At 36.9% G+C, this 21,454-nt stretch overlaps 1 protein-coding gene across 2 annotated transcripts in view; it reads right to left on the reverse strand.

Annotated features, from left to right (window-relative positions):
- Nucleotides 1-15,719: 15,719 nt before the first annotated feature.
- Nucleotides 15,720-21,454, reverse strand: part of MAMDC2 (MAM domain containing 2) — a 172,253-nt gene continuing 166,518 nt past the window's right edge. For both annotated transcript variants that reach the window (XR_004272642.1, XM_032290933.1), the window contains exons 13-14: nt 16,842-16,926; nt 15,720-16,715 (exon numbers count right to left, since the gene is read on the reverse strand). Coding sequence is in view for 1 of the 2 variants with exons in the window: in XM_032290933.1 (XP_032146824.1) it covers nt 16,651-16,715; nt 16,842-16,926 (150 nt within the window). In the remaining variant the exon portion in view is untranslated. The remainder of the gene's footprint in view (nt 16,716-16,841; nt 16,927-21,454) is intronic.

The following is a 21,454-nucleotide window of genomic DNA, read 5'->3' on the forward strand; positions in this document are numbered from 1 at the left end:
CCATTAACTATTTTTATGTGATATAGTTTTAAGTAATTATATAGTATTCCATTAAACAGATGTACCATTCTTGATTTAAATAATTATCTTTTGTTGGATTCTGTATGACTGGAAGTTATCAGGAACAAAAGATACTCTGGCAGACTACACTAGCTCACTACTTTCTAACACTTTGACAATTTCACGCACCTGTAAAAGTATACACATTATCTTGCCACATTTCTATTATTTAATTCCACTTTGCAAACCACCTTGAAAGAGATAATTTAAAAAAGGCAGAGAGAGAGAGAGATATCTTTGGAAATAGAATATCAATTAATCAGATTTTGATGCTAATTAATGAGTGAGCCACAACAGCCTAAAGTCAGGGCCTAAAGTCAGTCATCAGCTAATAGACATGGCAAAGCAATTGTATTTAACTTCCTACTGACCAAGGACTAAGTGACCAGGGCCATTTTGAGTAACGGCCTTCCAATTCTGCAGGAAAATCTGACACAAATAAAAAGTTGACAGAAATGGGCGGGGTCAAGGATTATACATATATTTCACCTCACTATCACAATACCACTGTTTTAATATATTTGGGTTGGGCTGCTCTAAGAAAATACCATAGACTGGGTAGCTTATAAAAGTAGAAATTTATTTCTTTCAATTCTAGAGCCTGAGAAGTCCTAGATCAAGGAACTGGCAGATTTGGTGTCTGATGAGGGCTTACATCCTCACAGTGCCTTCTCTTCTCACATATGTCCTCCCATGATGGAGAGGAAGAACGCTTATCTCTATAGCCTCTTATAAGGGCACTGATCCAATTTATGGGGGCTCTGACCTCATGACCTAATCACTTTCCAAAGCCTCCATCTCCTAGTACCATCATAGTGGGGGTTAAGTTTCAACATATAAATTTTGAAGGGACACAGACATTCAGACCATAACAATTATCTTCTATCTTCTCTTTTTTGGCTTCACTCAAACTCTTGATAATGGTGCCACAAGAAAGGGGATGCATGTAACAGAACCCCGTGAGACTGCCTCTAACTGAGGGCATATTACTTTTGCTTTTGGCAAATTCATAAAGTAGAAAAGTGAACCCTCATGCCCTGAAAGGGAAGGAAGAAGTCAGATACTAAAACCCAAGCCCTTGGTACCCAGGAAGAAGTCCCATTCCATTCCCCCGACTGCACCTCCCAAACACTGAGCAAACCCACACATGTTGTAATCAACCTTGTTAAAGAATTGGTGGAACAGATCTAGGCAGGCATTAGGGGTTCTGAGGAAAACCAATGCCCCTCCCATGGGGAACTAAAACCCCATACAGCAGGCTTCTGCTGGAGATATGAATAGCTTACTTCTAAAGTTTTTCATTTTTAAACATTTGTTTCAAACAGCATACAAAAGTTTAAAATGATCATAATGTCTGCTGCTTTTTACTGTAGTAGTATTAACATTGGAACTGGTTGCAGTAATAGCTGTAGAATTGGTAGTAATGGCTAATACTAACAGCATTTACCGCACACCAGCTATGGTTCTAAGCACCTTTATTTATTTTGTTTCTATATGCTGGATCAATGTGACTGGCCTCTTTCTAAAATTTCCATTTATTGGGTGTAAAAAAGATTCAAAAGAATCATCAGAATTAATGTAACATTTCAAATGTTCTTTGTGATGGGTTACAATAGAAAGCCTAAAGATGAATGGGCCTTCATCTCTTTCAAGGATATAAAATGAGAAAACAGTATTAAATTGTTCCCGAAGAAATGACCTTCAGTTTCAGAAAGATCACGATTGAGATGCGAAAGCACGGTGTAATCTCCTTTTCTGGAAGTCTGCAAATTGAACTCACAGTCCTTGCCCAGAGAAGGCCAGGAGTGTAAGCAGAACCCTGGGAGGATGTCAGGATGGGCGAGTATTTCCCCTCCCACCCTGTTACTTCCCAAATGAAAGAAAATCGGTAGTTGTCAGAACTGTGATAAAACTTCAGAAACCAGCTACCTAAATTATAAAATGACTGTTTTGGCATCAGTCTCCTAGAGTGACACTTTCATCCCAGCATTATTCTAACAAGCTGGGATGCTGCTAAACTCCCCCAGAAATGGGCTGGTTTTAAGTTCTCATTTCCACAGCTTTCATTAGTAGACATAATTTTTTTTTAAGAATTAAAATTATTTTTGTATTTTTGTTACTATTTTAGGAAATTTGAAAATTCAAAAAGCACAGAGCAGACACCAATCACTGTTCATCCATATTCTTATAATCAAAAAATATTAATACATGGCAATTTGACATTTCTTCTAGTTTTTTTTTTTCCCTATTATTATCTACTTTTAAAAAAAATTAACATGTGGTGCCAGGCACGGTGGCTCATCCCCGTAATCCCAGCACTTTGGGAGGCAGGCAGATCACTTGAAGCCAGGAGCTCAAGACCAGCCTGACCAACATGGCAAAACCCTGTCTCTACTAAAAATACAAAAAAAATAGCTGGGCATGGTGATGTGTACCTATGATCCCAGCTACTCAGGAAGCTGAGGCATGAGAATTATTACTTAAACCCAGGAGGCAGAGGTTGTTGTGCCACTGCACTCCAGCATCAGCAACAGAACAAGACTCTGCTTGAAAATAAAAAATAAAAAAATTATATGTGAAACATATGACTACATTCCCCTTTTAAAAATAAGAATAATACAAATAAAATTAGTGTGCATTCGACTTTTTTCTCTCTCAGTCTTGTTCCTTTGTCCTTTATCCTCCAGAGTTAACTACTCTTATTCACTTGTGCAGTGTATAATGTAATGTCCTTTCAGGCTTTTTTTTGTTTGTTTTTGAGGTAGAGTTTTGCTCCTGATGCCCAGGCTGGAGTGCAATGGCGTGATCTCAGCTCACTGCAACCTCCACCTTCTGGGTTCAAGCAATTCTTCTGCCTCAGTCTCCCAAATGGCTGGGATTACAGACATGAGCCACCACACCCAGCTAATTTTATATTTTTAGTAGATATGGGGTTTCTCCATGTTGGTCAGGCTGGTCTTGAACTCCCGACCACAGGTGATACACCGGCTTTGGCCTCCCAAAATGCTGGGATTGCAGGCATGAGCCACTGCGCCCAGCCCTTTCAGCCCATTTTTATATTTTACTTGCATTTTATCTATAGGGAATATGCAATATTTTGAGTGCAAATATATTACATAAACACAATATATTAAATAAATACATACATAAATGTATTAATATATAAAACACTAAGAATAGTTATACAGTTTGATTTTATATTAAAAAGTACATGTTTTGAAATGTGTCCATGTTGACACATATAAATCTGGTTCTATTTTATTGCTGTAGAGTTTTTATGAGTGTATGATACTTTATCCATTACTCGACTGATTCGACATATAGACTGCTTCCAGATTTTCATTTTTACAAACAGTGTTTCAGGGATATGTCTTCATGTACATGTGCAAGGATTTCTCTAGAGTAGATACCAAGGCTTAGAATTGCTAGACTATATACCACACTTATTATTCTCCTTCAGTTTCTTGGTATTGTGGGTATTATTGCTTGTGGCAAATTTCTTGGTAACTGTGATAATTTGAAAATTATATCAGAACAGGTCAGGCTCAGTGGCTCATGCCTGTAATTTTAGCACTTTGGGAGGCCAAGGCAGGTAAATCGCTTGAGCCCAGGAGTTGGAGTCCAGCCTGGACTCCAACATGGCAAAACCTTGTCTCTTCTAAAAATACAAAAACTGCGGATGGGTACGGTGGTTCATACCTGTAATCCCAGTTCTTAGGGAGGCAGAGGCAGGAGGATAGCCTGAGCCCAGGACTTTGAGATCTGCCTGGGCAATACAGCAAGATCCATTCTCCACATAAAGGAAATAAAAAACCAAAAAGACAAAAACTGAGGTGGAAGGATCACCTGAGCCTGGGGAGATCAAGGTTGCAGTGGGCCGTGAAGGCACCACTACATTCCAGCCTGGGCGACAGAGCTATACCTGGTTTCAAAAAAAAATTATATCAGAACAAAATCTCTCTCATTTCCTCTTTCTACTATTGCCTTTAGTTCATCTCTCTCTCTCTCTCTCTCTCTCTGTGTGTGTCTCTCGCTTCCTATCTCTACCATTGTCTTTAGTTGGTGTCTCTCTCTCTCTCTCTCTCTCTGCCTGTGTGTGTATCTCTGTCCCTCCCATGCACCTGCACATACACCTACAGACACACGTACCTCTCTCCTCCACACGGTGTCCTCTCTTTGCTCCACAGTATTTTGGTTCTATGAGGCCTGAAGTTTATATAATTTTTGAAGCCTCCTCTGAAAAAAGACAAAATTACAAATACTAATTCTGATTATTCAGAATGGGAGAACAATTCACACCATCAGCACTACTGGCATTTGGGGTTAGGTAGAGTTCTTTGTTGCGGGAGGTGGGGCACTGCCCTGTGCATTGGAGGATGTTCAGCAGCATCCCTGACCTCTACTCACTAGATGTCAGTAGCATCTCCCTTACCTTGACAACCCAAAATGTCCCAGATATTTCCAAATGTCCCTTAAGTGGCAAAATTGCCCTCAGTTGAGAATCATTGCTCTAATTCTACCTACTCTTTCAGAGTATAGAAAAAGAACACTCTCCAGTTCCTCTTCTAACTTTATCTAAAATCAGATAAGGAAATTAAAAGAAATAAAAATTTCCTGTTAATCTTACTTAATGAACATATGTGAAAATATCTAGCAATGTCCAAAAAAGTAAAGTTAACATGACCTAATTGAGTTCACTGAAGGAATTCAAGGTTGATTAAATACAAGTAAGTCGAATCAATTAATGTAATTCTTCATAGTAAAAGATTAAGGAAGAACGATTAAAGCAGAAAAAGCATTCAATAATTTCCTTTTTAAAAATCAAGGCCATTATATATAATATATGCTACATGTATAATAACATGCATTATTATTATATATATTATAAATACATATTATTTCAATAGCTTTTGAGGTACAAGTAGCTTTTTATTACATGCATAAATTGTATAGTGGTGACAACTGAGATTTTAGTGCACTGATCACTTGAGTGGTGTACATTGTACCCAATATGCAGTTTGTCACTAGGCTGGAGTGCAGTGGCACAATCTCAGCTCACTGTAGCCTCGACCTCCTGGGCTTAAGCAATCCTCTCACCTCAGCCCCCCAAGTAGCTGGGACTACAAGCTTCTGACACCATGCCCAGCTAATTTTTTTGTATTTTTTGTAGAGACAGGGTTTTGCCATGTTGCCCAGGCTAGTCTCCAGTTCCTGAGTTCAAGCAATCTGCCTGCCTTGGCCTCCCAAAATGCTAGGATTACAGGCATGAGCCACTGTGCCCAGCCAATATGCAGCTTTTTATCCCTCACTCCTCTCCCACTCTCCTCTTTCAGTCTCCTAAGTTTATTTTACCACTCTGCATGCTTTTGCATGGCCATAGCTTAGCTCCCACTCATCAGTGAGAATACTATTTGATTTTCCATTCCTGAGTTACTCCATTTAAAATAATGGCATTCAGCTCCATCCAAGTTGCTGCAAAAGACATTATTTTGTTCTTTCTTATGTTAAATAGTATTCCATGGTGTATATATACCACATTTTCTTTTTCCATTCATTGATTGATGGGCACTTATGTTGGTTTCATATCTTTGCAACAGTGAACACACAATAATTTTCAACACACATTCATGATTAATATTTCTACGAAACTGTGAGTAAAGAAAACTTTCTTTCACCAATAAAAGGCAACTTAAAAAACATTCAGTAAACTCATATTCAGTGATGAATTTTTTAGAAATATTCTCTTTAGTTCAAGAAAGTTAAGGATGGGCCGGGCGCGGTGGCTCAAGCCTGTAATCCCAGCACTTTGGGAGGCCGAGGCGGGTGGATCACGAGGTCAAGAGATCGAGACTATCCTGGTCAGCATGGTGAAACCCCGTCTCTATTAAAAATACAAAACATTAGCTGGGCATGGTGGCGCGTGCCTGTAATCCCAGCGACTCAGGAGGCTGAGGCAGGAGAATTGCCTGAACCCAGGAGGCGGAGGTTGCGGTGAGCCGAGATTGCGCCATTGCACTCCAGCCTGGGTAACAAGAGCGAAACTCCGTCTCAAAAAAAAAGAAAGTTAAGGATGATACTATCACTACTTCTGTTAAGCACTGCCTTGAATATCTTAGCCTGCTAAATAAATGAAGAACACAGAGTGGATAGAGAAGTTGAAAAGGAAAACTCAGGCCTTTGATGGCTCACGCCTATAATCCCAGTAGTTTGGGAGGCCGAGGTGGGTGGATCACCTGAAGTCAGGAGTTTGAGACCAGCCTGGCCAACATGGCAGAACCCCCCGCATCTCTGCTAAAAATACAAAAATTAGCCGGGCGCAGTGGCACACGCCTGTAATCCCAGCTACTTGGGAGGCTTAGGCAGGAGAATTGCTTAAACCAGGGAGGCAGAGTTTGCAGTGAGCCGAGATCGTGCCATTGCACTCCAGCCTGGGTGATCAAGTGAGACTCCAACTCAAAAAAGAAAAAAGAAAAAGGAAAACCCAAAACTCGTCTTGCTAAGAAGTCTGTCCTAATAGCAAAAGAAAATTGTGCTAAGCAGAATAATGCTTCCCTCAAAGTTGTCCACATTCTAATCCTCTAAACTTATGAATTTTCAGATTAATCTTCAACATTTAAAACAAACAGAAGCATAGTATATGGAATATTAGATGATTCTTATAAATCTGTAAAAAAAGAAAAGAAAAGAAAGAAATAACTCATTAGAGAAATAGATAAAATAGGCATTTTTGCCCAAGGTGAAATGTGAATGGTCATGGACTATACGAAAAGATGCTCAATTTCATTAATACAAAAATAAATTAAAATCTATGTATTAATGAAATACATGCAAATTAAAATCTCCATGAAATACATTTTCACAATGATCATGTAGGCAAAAATTAACAAGTTAAACACTAGCAAGTTTTGGCACCTAAGTATATTGTTAAGGGTAGCATAGATTAGTGCAGCCACTGGGAAACGGTTTTTTTATCATTTGGTAAAGTGTACCTATCTTACAAACCAGCAATGTATATACTAGACATAGAACCTAAAGAAATTCTTTCACATGGGTACCTGGGTATCTATAAAAGAACATTTTAGCACCATGATTCACAGTAGTAAGAAACTAGAAACAACTTAAATATTCGTCAACAGTAGAATGGATTCACAAATTGCAGTATAAACATTTGATAAAATACCATAACATAGTGAAAATTAACTACATCTAGAAATCAACATTACTGAATCTCAAAAACATAATCTTGAGCAAAAAAGATGAGTTATAGATGAATATATATACAATGATTTTATCTGAACATTTTTTAAAAACCAGCAAAACCAAAAAATGTATTGCTAGGGTGTATATATAAGAGTTAGGACTACATAAGAAAAAGTAAAAAAGAAAAAAAGATTAATGTGAATTTTAAGAACATACTTGCCTCTCTGGCAGTGGAAAGGATATGTGATTTAGAGTAGTACACAGCTTCTAAGCTGTTGGTAATGTTCTATTTTTCATGCTGTATCAATGTTACATGAGTGCTCATTTGATCACTATTCCTTAAAATATACATACATTTTATCTACACATTTTTACGGTTGTTTCACATAAAAAGTTAAAAGATTTTCAATGAGAAAAAAAGAGAAAATATTTCATATATCTATATAATTTACCATATTAATGGATTAAAGTGAATTATCTCAATATATGCAAATAAGCATCTGATAAAGTTCAATGTCTATTTGTAATAAACTCTTAGAAAACTAGGAATGAGACTGAAGTTTCTTAACTTGATAAGTGCTTATATATCAAAAACTTAGAGCACACATTGTAATTAATGAAGATACTTTGCATTCATTTTAATTAAGATCAAAAGAAAGATATCATAATTCCCACTACAGCAGATCCTTTTGCATCTAAGATGCAAAAAATCATTAAGAGATTTAAAGATTCTGTGCTGGTTTTTCTCTGCTCACACCTATATGTCCGTTGTTTGTCCCTGAACCTGCTCTATGCCCTGGGAGCCTGATTTCTCTGGCCAATGACATCTAGGCTTGCTTGCCCCTCTGACTCTGATTGATTGGCTGGTGAAAGGCTCTATCAGGAAACTGGAGGGTAACTGCCTTTTGGTAGTGGCTGAGTTCCAACTCCTATGGCCACAGTCCCCTTTACACAACACTTTTTCATGGCTACAACTCTTGCTGAGCTTGGTAACAGCTTCCTTGACTCTTCAGGCCTACCTTCTAACTGCCACATAAAATGCAAATAAAGAACAAGACATGAGAATAGCCTGGTATTCTCAACTCACATGAGAAGCTGAGCATGGTCATGGAATGTCTGAAGTCCCACAGGCTCTTAGGACAGAGGTCCCCTTTGCATACTATCTAATGCCTGAGATGCTTGCACAAATTATTCTTTTCCTATTAGATGTTTGGTTTTTTATTTCATTAATTCATGTTCTTTATATTTTCCTTCCTTTTTACTTTCTTTAGCCTTTATGTTCTTTTTCTAATGTTTTGAGTTGGATGCTTGTCTGAATAACATTCTTTTTTCTGTTTAAAGTTTATTTTTTAAGGTAATAAAATTCTCTATGTATTAATTTAGCTACACCCCACAAATTCTGATATGTACTTTTACTATCATATATATGTATATATACACATATTGTCATACATTTACACACATGTATAAAATACGTGATTTATTTCTTATCTGAAAATGACATTATTTCCTCTCAACATTTTAAAGTTTTTATTTCACTGTCTTCTCCCTTGCTTCATTATTGATGACTTAGATTTTGTTTAATTTTCATGCATTTTTACTCATCTGTCTTTTCATTTTGGTTGCATTTTTTCTCTTTTCTTTTGGTATTTCATAATTGCATAATAATGTGTTTAGGTATGGATTTATTTTTATTTATATTGTCCAAAATTTACTGAACTTCATGATTTTGAACTTTTTATCAATAACCAATTCTGAAACAGCCTCAAATATTCTCCCCTTGAGCATTACCTCTCCTCCTTTCTCTTCTTCTGTAACTCCGGTTTCAATATGTTGACTCTCATTCCTGTTCTTCTTCATAGTTTCCATTTTTTTCTCTCTCTGTGCTGCACTCTGCTTTATTATCTTGTATTCCAGTTCATAATTTCTCTATTAAATATGCCTAATAGCTTGTTTGCCTTTCCCACTGAATTTTTCATTTTATAACTTTATTTTTTATATGCAGAAGTTCTTTTTTTTTTTAAAATTTACCTGCTTTTTGCTGGGTGCAGTGGCTTGCCCCTTTAGTTCCAGCTACTTGAAAGGCTGAGGCAGGAGGATCACTTGAGCCCAGAGTTTCAGGCTATAGTGCACCATGATCATGCCTGTGGATAGCCACTGTACTCCAGTCTGGGTAACAAACTAAGGCTCTCATCACAAAACAAAAACAAAAACTATCTGTGTTTTCATGGAGTACTGACTTTGTTATATCTTTTTCTCTAATCATTTAAAAAAGATTGCTATTTGTTGACAGCTGATTTTTGCTCTTAGAGGGTTTTTCACTAAATATTCGGTAGTTTTGGATTGTGAGTCTTTCTTTAGTGCAGTTTTTATGTGTGAACTGTCCACAGCCTAGGTTGAGTGCATGGTCCCCTAAATAATTTTTATATTAATTTCAACCAGGTGCCTAGCTAGGGACATATTCTCACATTAAACTTTGAGCTTGTGGATTCCCAGATCATGTAGGCAGGGTAATTTTGCACTCTTAAATTTGTGTAATATAATTAGGAATTCTCAAGGAAGAACTCTTATCCTCATCCCACAGTCTAGATGGAGAAGGGTTGGCATCTTGACGATCTCCCTGTGTTGAAGGAAGATTTTTATTTTTATTTTTATTTTCCTGATTTACCCTTTTAGTGAAAATGTAGCTCTTGAGCTTATTTGGAATTCTCTGTTCTATCCTCCCCACCCTTTGCAGGCTCTTTTCTGATCCCTTTATGGGTTTAAGAGCTTAAGCCCCCAGGTTACCAAGACTGACAGCCTCCCTCCAGGTAGCTATAGCATCAGCTTATGTAGTTATATCTCTGCTTTTTAGTTTTCTTTTGGAAAGGAGAGGAGGGGTTGCAGAGGGTGGCTGGACATTTCCCTTTCTTTTCTTTCTTTTGAGAAAGAGTCTAGCTCTGTTGCCAGGTACCAGGCTGGAGTGCAGTGGCACGATCTCGGCTCACTGCTACCTCTGCCTCCCGGATTCAAGCAATTCTCCTGCCTCAGCCTCCCAAATAGCTGGGACGACAGGCACATGCCACCATGCCCAGCTAATTTTTGTATTTTACTAGAGGTTCATTATGCTGGCCAGGATGGTCTCGATCTCTTGACCCCATAAGCCGCCCACCTCAGCCTCCCGAAGTGCTGGGATTACAGGCATAAGCTACAACGTCTCGCCATTTCCCTACTTTCTTACCAGCTTAGATATTCATTTACAATAAAGCTCATCAAATTTCACCAGGAATTTTTAAATGTTTTGTCTTGTGTATGTATACACATGTGTATGCGGAAACAGGGCAGCGTTTAGATAATTCATTCTGTCACAAAGAATACCTTCATGTTCTCAAGCATATATATCTTGCCATGTTTGTTAATTTAACTTTTTGAATAAGCAATGTGTTTATATGATATCAATAGGTATATATTGTGATGTTTCACTCATCTGCCTTTACCTATCTGTTTTCCATTTCCCCCCCCCACCCTTTCTTGCCATATTTTTTTACAGTCAATGGAGTTTTTAATTTGGGTTTTAATTCACTGCATATTTTAAAATATACAAGTATTCATGGTGCAGCCTGGTGGGTTTATGAAATGTTAGAGGCTGGGATTATCTGGGGAGAGTAATGTCCAGACAAATATATTAAGATGACCAATGAAATTGTGATGGATCAAAGACCACCATTATATTCCTTGTGATTTTTGAAACCCACATGCATGTTTGTATTAAATGAAATACTTTTACTAAACACTTGTTTATTGAATCTAGAAATCTTTGTTGAGTATTCTAGGTAGTAGAGGTACAAAATTAAGTAAGCATTCTTGAGGAGATAAACAAGAAGTTAGGTTTAGCAATTATACATTTTGCTAGGGGCAAGTGGGATTTTGCTAGGGGCAAGTGGAGTGGGAAGAACACAGGGGAAAGCATTACCCAGCTACTGGTCAAAATGAGTTGTACTGTGAATCATAAAGAAAAAGATGATAAAATGACAAAATTATATGGTTACTTTATCCTTAAGATGGCACTATAAACTCACAATTCCTGCATAGAAAAGGAATACATAAAAATAACCATGATTTATCTGAAATTTCACGGAAACCTTATGAACTAGAATGACTTATAAAAAGAATGACTTTTGCGTGTTTGAGACTGTTATAGGTGCTCATATTATTCTCATTTAATATTTGCAGCAGCTCTAAGTAGTATGAATAAATATTTGCCCTATTTTGCAGACTAGAAAAAGGAGTCAGAGTGGGTGTAAGTGACTTGCCTTCAGTCACATAGCTTCTAAGTGGCAGACCTGAGATTTAAACTGAGACAGTGTAAATCCAGAAACAGTGTCCTTAATCACTGTGCTGTATTATCTCTTTATAGTAATCCATATGTTGAAAATGCAGTGTCTTTAGAATTATCAGTTACAAAAATTCAGGATTTTTTTTAAAATTTCCAGTTCTGGTTAAATCATGCAAGGAAACATGTCCCTGGCATGAGACCAAGAAGTCACAGAGTCCAGGTCTTAGCCCTCAGAGAGTGCAAGAAGACATGAAGGCATCAGGGACACTGTGCAAGTGGGCCCTGTTGGTTTCCACTGCTCTCTCCAGACTGCAGCCAGAAGGCTGCCTCTGCCCTGCCAGTTCAGATGTCGCCCGGAGGCCCTTCCATGGCACCCTGGGTATATGGCAATTTTGTACTTAGCATTCCAAACTGTGTTGACTGGTTTATATATCTCTATTCCTCACTAATCTGTGAGCATTTCTGTAACCTACATGCTGAGTGCAATGCTTGGAGCATAGATTTCTCAAGAAATCTTTGTTGAACCTTTTCTTCCTCCATATTAAACCAGATCCTGAATCACAAACAGTATTTCTCAGTATTCTGCCCTTCACTCCCTTCTATACACAAATAATCTCCATCATAGACAGGAAATTATTGGAGAGAAGGCAACCTGTGTGAGAAAGCAATTTCCATTTGAAGCACTTGTGTGTTTAGGTGCTGCTGAGAATTGGAATAAAAGCAAACACTGGGATTAAATTGTTAAGCAGTATATATCAGCTAGTATTTCTCCCTGCTGGGCATTCCAAACCAGAGAAACCTATAATGTGCTTACCATCCTTCCATGTATTCATCCAGGTGAAATATAGTTGAAATGAATGCCAAGGGCAACCTGGAAAGGGAAAAGAAGCATCAGACAATTAAATTTTGTCAAAGGAGCATAAATGAGGGAAGGTGAGTTAAGCAGCTCACTTTCCATCTCCTTTTTTCTCTTAACTTCAGGTTGTTTCTTAGCAGTAATTGGTAATAATTACCTCCTTTTCTGCCCTAAGTCAATATCCAGTACCCCAACCCCCACCTCTATTCCCCCAATTTTCAAAGTTGGCATCCCTAGTAGGATTCCTGGTTTAGCAACCTTAGAGGCAATTTTGGTAGCCAATAAACCCTCTTGAAAGAGGGAAACTTGGAACCTTTACCTAGAGTGTAAATTGACACTGAGAATGGAGCTGATAGGAGAGCTGGCACACTCAGGAGGTGACCTTATGAAAGTAATTTATACATTCAGTGCTATCTCCATCAAGCTACCATTGACTTTCTTCACAGAACTGGAAAAAAACATCTTAAACTTCATATGGGACCAAAAAGGAGCCCACATAGCCAAGACAATCCTAACCAAAAAAACAAGCAAACAAACAAACAAAAAACAAAGGTGGAGGCATCATGCTACCTGACTTCAAACTATACCAAGGCTATAGTAATCAGAACAGCTTGGTACTAGTACCAAAACACAGATATAGACCAATTGAACAGAACAGAGGCCTTAGAAGTAATGTCACACATCTACAACCATCTGATCTTTGACAAACCTGACAAAAACAGGCAATAGGGAAAGGATCCCCTGTTTAATAAATGGTGTTGGGAAAACTGGCTAGCCATATGCAGAAAGCTAAAACTTGATCCCTTCCTTACACCTTATACAAAAATGAACTCCAGACGGATTAAAGATTTAAACATAAGACCTAACACCATGAAAACCCTAGAAGAAAACCTAGGCAATACCGTTCAGGACATAGGCATAGGCAAGGACTTCATGACTAAAGCACCAAAAGCAATAGCAATAAAAGCCAAAATAGACAAATGGGATCTAATTAAACCTAAGAGCTTCTTCACAGCAAAAGAAACATTATTAGAGTGAACTGGCAACCAACAGAATGGGAAATTTTTTTTTTGCAATCTACCCATCTGACAAAGGGCTAATAACCAGAATATACAAAGAACTTAAATACATTTACAAGAAAAAAACAACCAATCAAAAAGTGAACAAAAGATATGAACAGACACTTTTCAAAAGAAGACATTTATGCAGCCAACAAACATATGAAAAATGCTCATCATCACTGGTCATTAGAGAAATGCAAATCAAAACCACATTGACATAACATCTCATGCCAGTTAGAATGACAATCATCAAAAAAATCAGGAGACAACAGATGCTAGAGAGGATGTGGAGAAATAGGAATGCTTTTACACTGTTGGTGGGAGTGTAAATTAGTTCAACCATTGTGGAAGACAGTGTGGCGATTCCTCAAGGACCTAGAAATAGAAATACCATTTGACCCAGTTATCCTATTACTGGGTATATACCCAAAGGATTATACATCTATTATAAAGATACATGCACACATATATTTATTGTGGCACTGTTTACAATAGCAAAGGCTCTCAATCAACCCAAATGGCATCAAATGGCCATCGATGATAGACGTGATAAATAAAATGTGGCACATATACACCATGGAATACTATGCAGCCATATGAAAGGATGAGTTCATGTCCTTTGCAGGGACATGGATGAAGCTGGAAACCATCATTCTCAACAAACTGACACAACAGAAAACCAAACACTGCATGTTCTCACTCATAAATGAGTGTTGAACAATGAGAACACATGGACACAGGGAGGGGAACATCATACACCAGGGTCTGTCAGCGGTTAGGGGAGCTAGGGGAGGAATAGCAGGGGTAGGGGTATTGGGGAGGGATAGCATTAGGAGAAATACCTAATGTAGATGATGGGGGGATAGATGCAGTAAACCACCATGGCACATGTATCCCTATGTAACAAACCTGCACAATCTGCACATGGACCCCAGAACTTAAAGTATAATTAAAAAAAAAAAAAAAAAGAACACATATGTGTCAGCGAAGCAGACTTAGGTTCAAACCCAGGCCCTACACTAGCTTCTGACTTTCGACAGATTTAGTTTCTCTATTTATAAAATGAAAATATTACTAGGATATACCTCATGGGGGCTGTTGTCAGATTAAATAAGTCAACTCATGTAAAACTCTTTGAACAATATCTGAAAATAGTATTCAACAAATGATAGCTGTGATTATTACTATGGATTTATGTCACCAGCAGGGAGGCTGGTGAATGACTTTATTCACTCACCACATATTATAACCTTCTTACTAGGTACCAGATACTTTGTTGAGTCTTGAAGATACAATCTACACTCCTTAATTCAGCAAACATAACTGTAGCTCCAGACAGGAATGATGCTTTGGAGAAATTATGATGCTTAACCTAGTACATGACTGAATAGGTCAACATCTTGAAATCTTCCTTTTCCAGTGTTTCAGCTCTGTTTAGGGATTTCCTCCACTATAGGCAATTAATCATAAATATAAATAATTTGATTTGCAAAATTTTGTTTTATTATAAAATTTTATTTTCTTTTCTCCATAAACCTTGGGATGTTTGTGAAGTTGAGAATTTGTTTTCTTTGCATTCAGAAAGAAAATGCTCTTAACAGATTAATTTATGAGTTTGGACGCTCTTAAGTGGGAAACCTTCCCAACTTCAAGAAAACAATGGACTTTTGGCTATACAATGTAGTTGATCCTTTGGGTCAGAGAGACCAGAGTTTTAAATTCCTCCATTTAACAGATACAGAATCTTGAGTAATTTCTTCACTCTTTTGAGACTCTGTCTCCTTATCTTTGAAAGAGCTAAAATATTTCCATCTCACAGAAGTTGGAAAGGCATTCATTCATTCAATTGTTTTTTTGTTGAGCACTTACTATATCAGACATTTTCTGGTGAGAATACAAAAGCAAACAAAATAGCAAGAAATCTTGTGCTCTATATTAGGATACAGAGTTTACATTCTAATGAGATAAAAAATTGAAATTGTCTATGTGAAATAAAGCATGCTATAAAAATTATTGTATCAGTGGGGAAGAAAGAGGTAAGGGAAAATAAAGAGAAAAAAGAAAAAGTAATAATTATTGTATTAATGTATATGGCATGTTATGTCACTAACTAAGCTTAAGCATTTTGTTGTAGCAGAGTAGAGATTCAAATTAGAATCTGCAGTTATGTAGTGGAGATATTTTGATATAAGACAAGGAATGTAGAAACGAGTTAATTGCTAGTGAAAAGATTTTCAAATTATTTTTATTAGGTAATTTTATAATTTCATAACAGCTGTTAGTTTACACACACATATACAATTTTCTAAACAAGTAAATAAAAAGCAGTTTAGTATATCTGCCTGAATTCATATTATTCAAAATCTCACTAAAACATTTATTATAAAAATCAGTAAAATTGTTTAACATAGTTATAAAAATTGCTGGGTATGGTACATAAACATCTTAAGCTTGCTGTACAAAAAGCTCAATTTCTACCCATGTGCTCATAGTGACTTCAAAGGTAGTTCAAAGGGGAAATAAAGAAGGTAGCATTGCCTTGTAATACAGCATTAATTAATACTGACTTTCCCTGGGACAGTCATGAAAGATCTTTTATCACATATGGTGAAAATATTAAAAATACTCCATTTCTATGAATAAAACACAGAAAATAAGACTATTTTTTCCAGACTAACTCATTAGCATGAAAGACTGCATTCATTCTGCAGATATTACTGATACCCCATATTATTTTCTTTAAAAATATTTATGATACTTAAAACTCAAAAGGAAACCTGCAAGACCTATTCTTCTCCGAATACATTCACTGAATGCAGATTTAAATGAGCACATCTCATTTTGATTGTGCCCTCTGTTTACTTTAAAATGACTACAATATAGTACATTTGTGTTTTTAACTGGTACCAAAATTAAGATGAATGATCTATGCAAAACCAGTAGCCTGTATTTCTAGTAACAGTTGTCATATGCAAAAAGAAAAAAAAAAGCCCTGAGTCAGTATTTTTTTTTTTTGCAAAAGTAATGAAGGAGGGTGCTCTAAAGTCATTTTATAACTTATAAGATGCTTAAGACTATCCAGTATTCATTTGCTTTGTTTTCATTTTGATTGAAGAGAGGTACGGTTTTCATCTAGTTAATCCAATTCAGATCATTTCTTAATACTCAATTTCATTTAAGTCCTCAGAATATCCTGATGATTGTTGAGTTGTATCTTCCATTTCTGTCAGGAGATACGAATATACAATAACAGTATTTTTATTATAGGAAAATATTTAATTTGTATTCTTGTAGTTTGAGACAGTATTGCATTTTCAGTCAAGATCATATAATTGGGAAAAAATATTACCTCCACAGGATCCTGCCTGAAATTTAACATCATCAATGGCAATATCACTTCTTATCGATACTCCTCGAATGGCTTCAAAAATTATCTGAAAGAATAATGATGTTTGCATTTAGAAATACAATCATCCTAATAATACAGTGCCGGTCAGGGCAGATCCAGGCTTTGTGGGTATGAAAACTCAGATTGTTCTTGAGGATCCCTTTAAAGAAAAGAATACCAACTTACAAATTCAAATCTAGGTATTAAAGAGAATATTTATTTGGAATTTAAAGAAACACAACAAATTACTGAAGCCTTGAAGATTCAAGTCCTTGTCTCCTGAGGTCTCATTAGGTAATTTCCCAGAAATGCTTGTCTAGAAATGCTTCCTGGTAGTAACCTGGTTTCCTCTCCCCTACTGGAACGCTGTTCTCCCAGCATCCCTCAGCACTCACAGGGTCTATGAAAGTGAGGGGATCAGAAACTTAAATTTCCTTTAGCACTCCACAGATCTACCTTGGATACTGCTACTAGGTGGAAAAATTTAATATGACTGATGATACCCATGTATGAACAGAAAAGCATAATAATGAAGGTTACCAAAGATAATGGTTCACTTATGGTTAAATATCATAACACCAAAGACACAGTTCAGGCAGAAGAAAGAATCAGTTTTATAACTTTAGATTCTGAGAAGAAAATAACTGATCAGATATTGTGGTTGTAGGAAAAATAGATTACTTAACCAGCTCTAAGGCTGTCCCAACAATGGTTAATAAATTACTGAATAGTCCAGCGAGACCCATGGGTAATGAAAGTTGTTCAGAAGACACATTTGCTCTATTCATTTTATAAGCAAATGAGTCTTCATTGGAGTAGCTTATAATTTAAATTAAATAAAGACAGCCCTTAAACAAATTTTATTTAAACCCTCCCTAAAATTAAATCAAAGAACATAAATTGAATAATTAATAAGTTCATAAAGCTATCTTGAAATTAATGTTTCAAAGAAACCTTAACGACAGGCTGGTGGCAAAATACTGTTAATAAAAATTCTAAGGATCCAACTTGTGATGGTGGATTTTAGGTGTCAACTTGACTAGGTTAAGGGATACCCACATTGCTAGTAAAGCATTATTCTTGGTATATATATAAGGGTGTTTCTGAAAGAGATTGGCATTTGAATTGGTGGACTAAGAAAGGAAGATCTGCCCTCACCCAATGTGGATGAGCACCATCCAATTGGTTGAGGACACAGAACAAAAAGGCAGAGGAGAAGCAAGTTTGCTCTCTCTTCTGGAACTAGGACACCCATCTTCTTCTGTCCTTGGACATCAGAACTCTAGGTCCTTCAGTCTTCAGACTTCTGGAAATGTACCAGTGGCACCCTAGGTTCTCAGTTCTTTGGCTACAGACTAATAGTTACACCACTGGCTCCGCCAGCTCTCAGGCATTGGGATTTGGACTGAGCTATGGTACCAGCTTTCCTATTCTCCAGCTTACATATGGCATATCATGAGACCTCTCAGCCTTATAATAATATGAGCCAGTTTCCATAATACATCCCCCTTCACATCTCTCTCTCTCTCTCACCTTCTGTCTGTCTTTCTCTCTCTCTCTCCTCTATTGGTTCTGTTTCTCTGGAGAACCCTGATTAATACACAAACCTAAATAAGAGTCCAAATAAATGGCAAGAAGAGGGAAAAAATGTCCTAACACATCTAGACAGGAGGACACCTGAGTGCAGATAATAATGATTTTGGTTTCCTGAACAACAATAAAATATGTTTTTTTTGGCCTTCAAGTCTGCAATGAAAAGAATAATAAACAAATTACCTGAAGGAATTATATTCTGAATAGTCTATGATTTGGCCAAGCACTTGATTTCATACAATTTTCTTTTTTTTTTTTTTTTTTTTTAAGATGGAGTCTTGCTCTGTCACCCAGGCTGGAGTACAGTGGCGCGATCTCGGTTCACTGCAACTATGACCCTTTTATAGCACTATGATTTTCCGCTTATATTATAAATATATAGTAGTATCTCTTCTTTTTCTACATTGACAATAGAATTAAGCTGACTCATCTTTGCACTTTAAGATTAACCAAATCTATCCAAACCTACTAGCTACTGAACAAATACTTGCTTATTTAGATAATAAACATAACAAATACAGAATTAAATAAAATAATATATGTCTTTGATTCCCAAAGTGTGTGCTGAGGTGCTCCAGCGTGTCCAAGTACATTCACAGGGTGCTGTGGATAGTTTGGAATTGTAAGAGAAATACAGCAATATTCAATATATAGCAGATACCATGTGAACTGCTAGCTCAAGGTCATTCAAAGTTTTAACACTGGATTGACCTACATTCCTTTTGATACCATATCTTCATAGAGCTGAGGTTTTGGTAGCTGCTGCAATTAAAAGCAAGTATTGTTTAGAAATCAGTGCAGAGCATAAAATAAGGATAGTGTATCCAATCTGATTCCAAGATTTGGGAAGTTTGTGTCCAACAGGTATACATATTCTATTAGTGCATAATTTTGGTTAAGAATTAGAGAAATTATTTTTTCTTTTAAGTATTGTTTTCAAATGGCTACTAAGTTGTTAGAACATAAATACTTAAGTTGTTTGAATTCAAATGCTTAATATATGAAACCGTTCGATATTTCTTTTGGTCTTGAGGCACCAGGAAAAAATTACAATGGACATCAACAACAAGAAAATTTGGAGACCTGAATCGTTTTGTTTTGTTTTGAGACAGTCTTGCTCTCAGGCTGGAGTGCAGTGGTACGATCTCAGCTCACTGCAACCTCTGCTTCCTGGGCTCAAGTGATCCTCCTGCCTCATGCTCCCTAGTAGTTGGGACTACAGGCATGCACCACCGTGCCAGGGTAATTTTTGTATTTTTAGAGAAGACAGGGTTTTGCCATGTTGCCCAGGCTGGTGTGGAACTCTTGGGCTCAAGAGATCTCCCTGGCTGCACCTCCCAAAGTGCTGGGATTATAGGTATGAGTCACCGCACCCAGCTAACCTGAGTCTTAGCTGAGTAGGCAGTGCATAGAAATCCCTAGTAAATGTTACGCAGTATAATTAATAATATAACTGATGTAAATATATCAGTGAGCTGGGAATTTGTGTAACACGTTATTTCAATGGCATCAAAATCTAAGAAATCAAAAGAAAAGTCCTGAAAGCAGGAGAGGAGGGGTAATCAGGGAATCCAAAGGAAATAGAATGATTTTGTGCTTTTGATCAATAGTGAGTCAGTTTCTGCTTAGCACTAATAAATCTTTTAGGAAGAAGCATGATTAAAAATTTGCCATTTGATGCATTTCTTCTTCCCACAGGGATGATCTAATGAGTGGAATGCCTTTAGGAGGCCACCCACATATTCTCCCTGTAGGATCAATCTCAAATGGCAGCAGTGCTACCACACTGTAAATACCACCACCACCGGCCTACCCCCATTGATGCTGTACACATTTATTTCCCTAACTCTGTTCTCTTCCCTGAACTCATCTCATATCCCATTATTTACTTATGGCCATTTGGATTTCTAATAGACATAAAAAGTTAACATGTCCCCCCCGCCACAGAAGTCTATTAATTTCCTTTCTGCACACACTGCTCTTACTTCATGTCTGCTCTGCCTCAAGTCTTCCTCATCTCAATAAATGATATCTCAATTCATTTTAGTAACTGCTTGGGCCAAAAGCTTTGGAGTCATCTTGATGTTTCCCTTTCCCTCAGGCTCTACATCCTATACATAAGAAGTCCCTTGGGCTTCTGATGACATCTTCTCACCTCGCTACATAGCCTTAAGTCACCACACCTTTTGCCAGAACTACTGCAGCAACCCCCAAAGTCTCCTTGTCTTGTTACAGTATTCTTTCCACACAGTACCTGCAGTGATCATTTCAAAATCAGATATTGCCTTAAAGATGTACAATGGCTTTTTATTGCTTTTGGAATAAATTTCAAACTCTTCACCACAGACTCTAAGGCTTTTCATGATTATCCTGATACTTCTTTGACCTCACCACCTGATGAGCTTGACTACTTCTTTCTCTTTTCCCTCCTCTTCATCTTAAATCAGTATTATTTTTAATTGATAAATCACAATTTTATACCTTTATGGGGTACAATGTGATGTTTATTTTATATAATGTACATATATATAAACAATATATGAATTATTAAATCAAGCTAATTAACATATCCATCACCTCACTTATTTATCATTTTTTGTGGTAAGATGTGAAATTTACTCTTAGTTATTTTGAAATATACATTATTGACTACAGTCATCCCCTGTTCAACAAATCTCAAAAACATATTCCTCCTGTCCATCTGAAACTTTATAGCCTTTGACCAACAACTCCCCATTCCCTCCTCCCACTTCTCCCAGCCTCCACTAAACATCATTCTACTCTACGCCCATGAGATCAGCTTGACTTCTTCTTCATAGCACTTATTATCATCTGATGTTACATTGTGTGTATATACACACATACGCTGTTTGTGTGTATATACACAAATACACACACAAACAGCACATATATATATATATAGCACATACATATATATATATATAGCACATACATATATATATATATATAGCACATACATA

Source organism: Sapajus apella, unplaced genomic scaffold (assembly GCF_009761245.1).
Source record: "Sapajus apella isolate SASKATOON/1434 unplaced genomic scaffold, GSC_monkey_1.0 scaffold24, whole genome shotgun sequence".
NCBI classification, from domain to species: domain Eukaryota; kingdom Metazoa; phylum Chordata; class Mammalia; order Primates; family Cebidae; genus Sapajus; species Sapajus apella.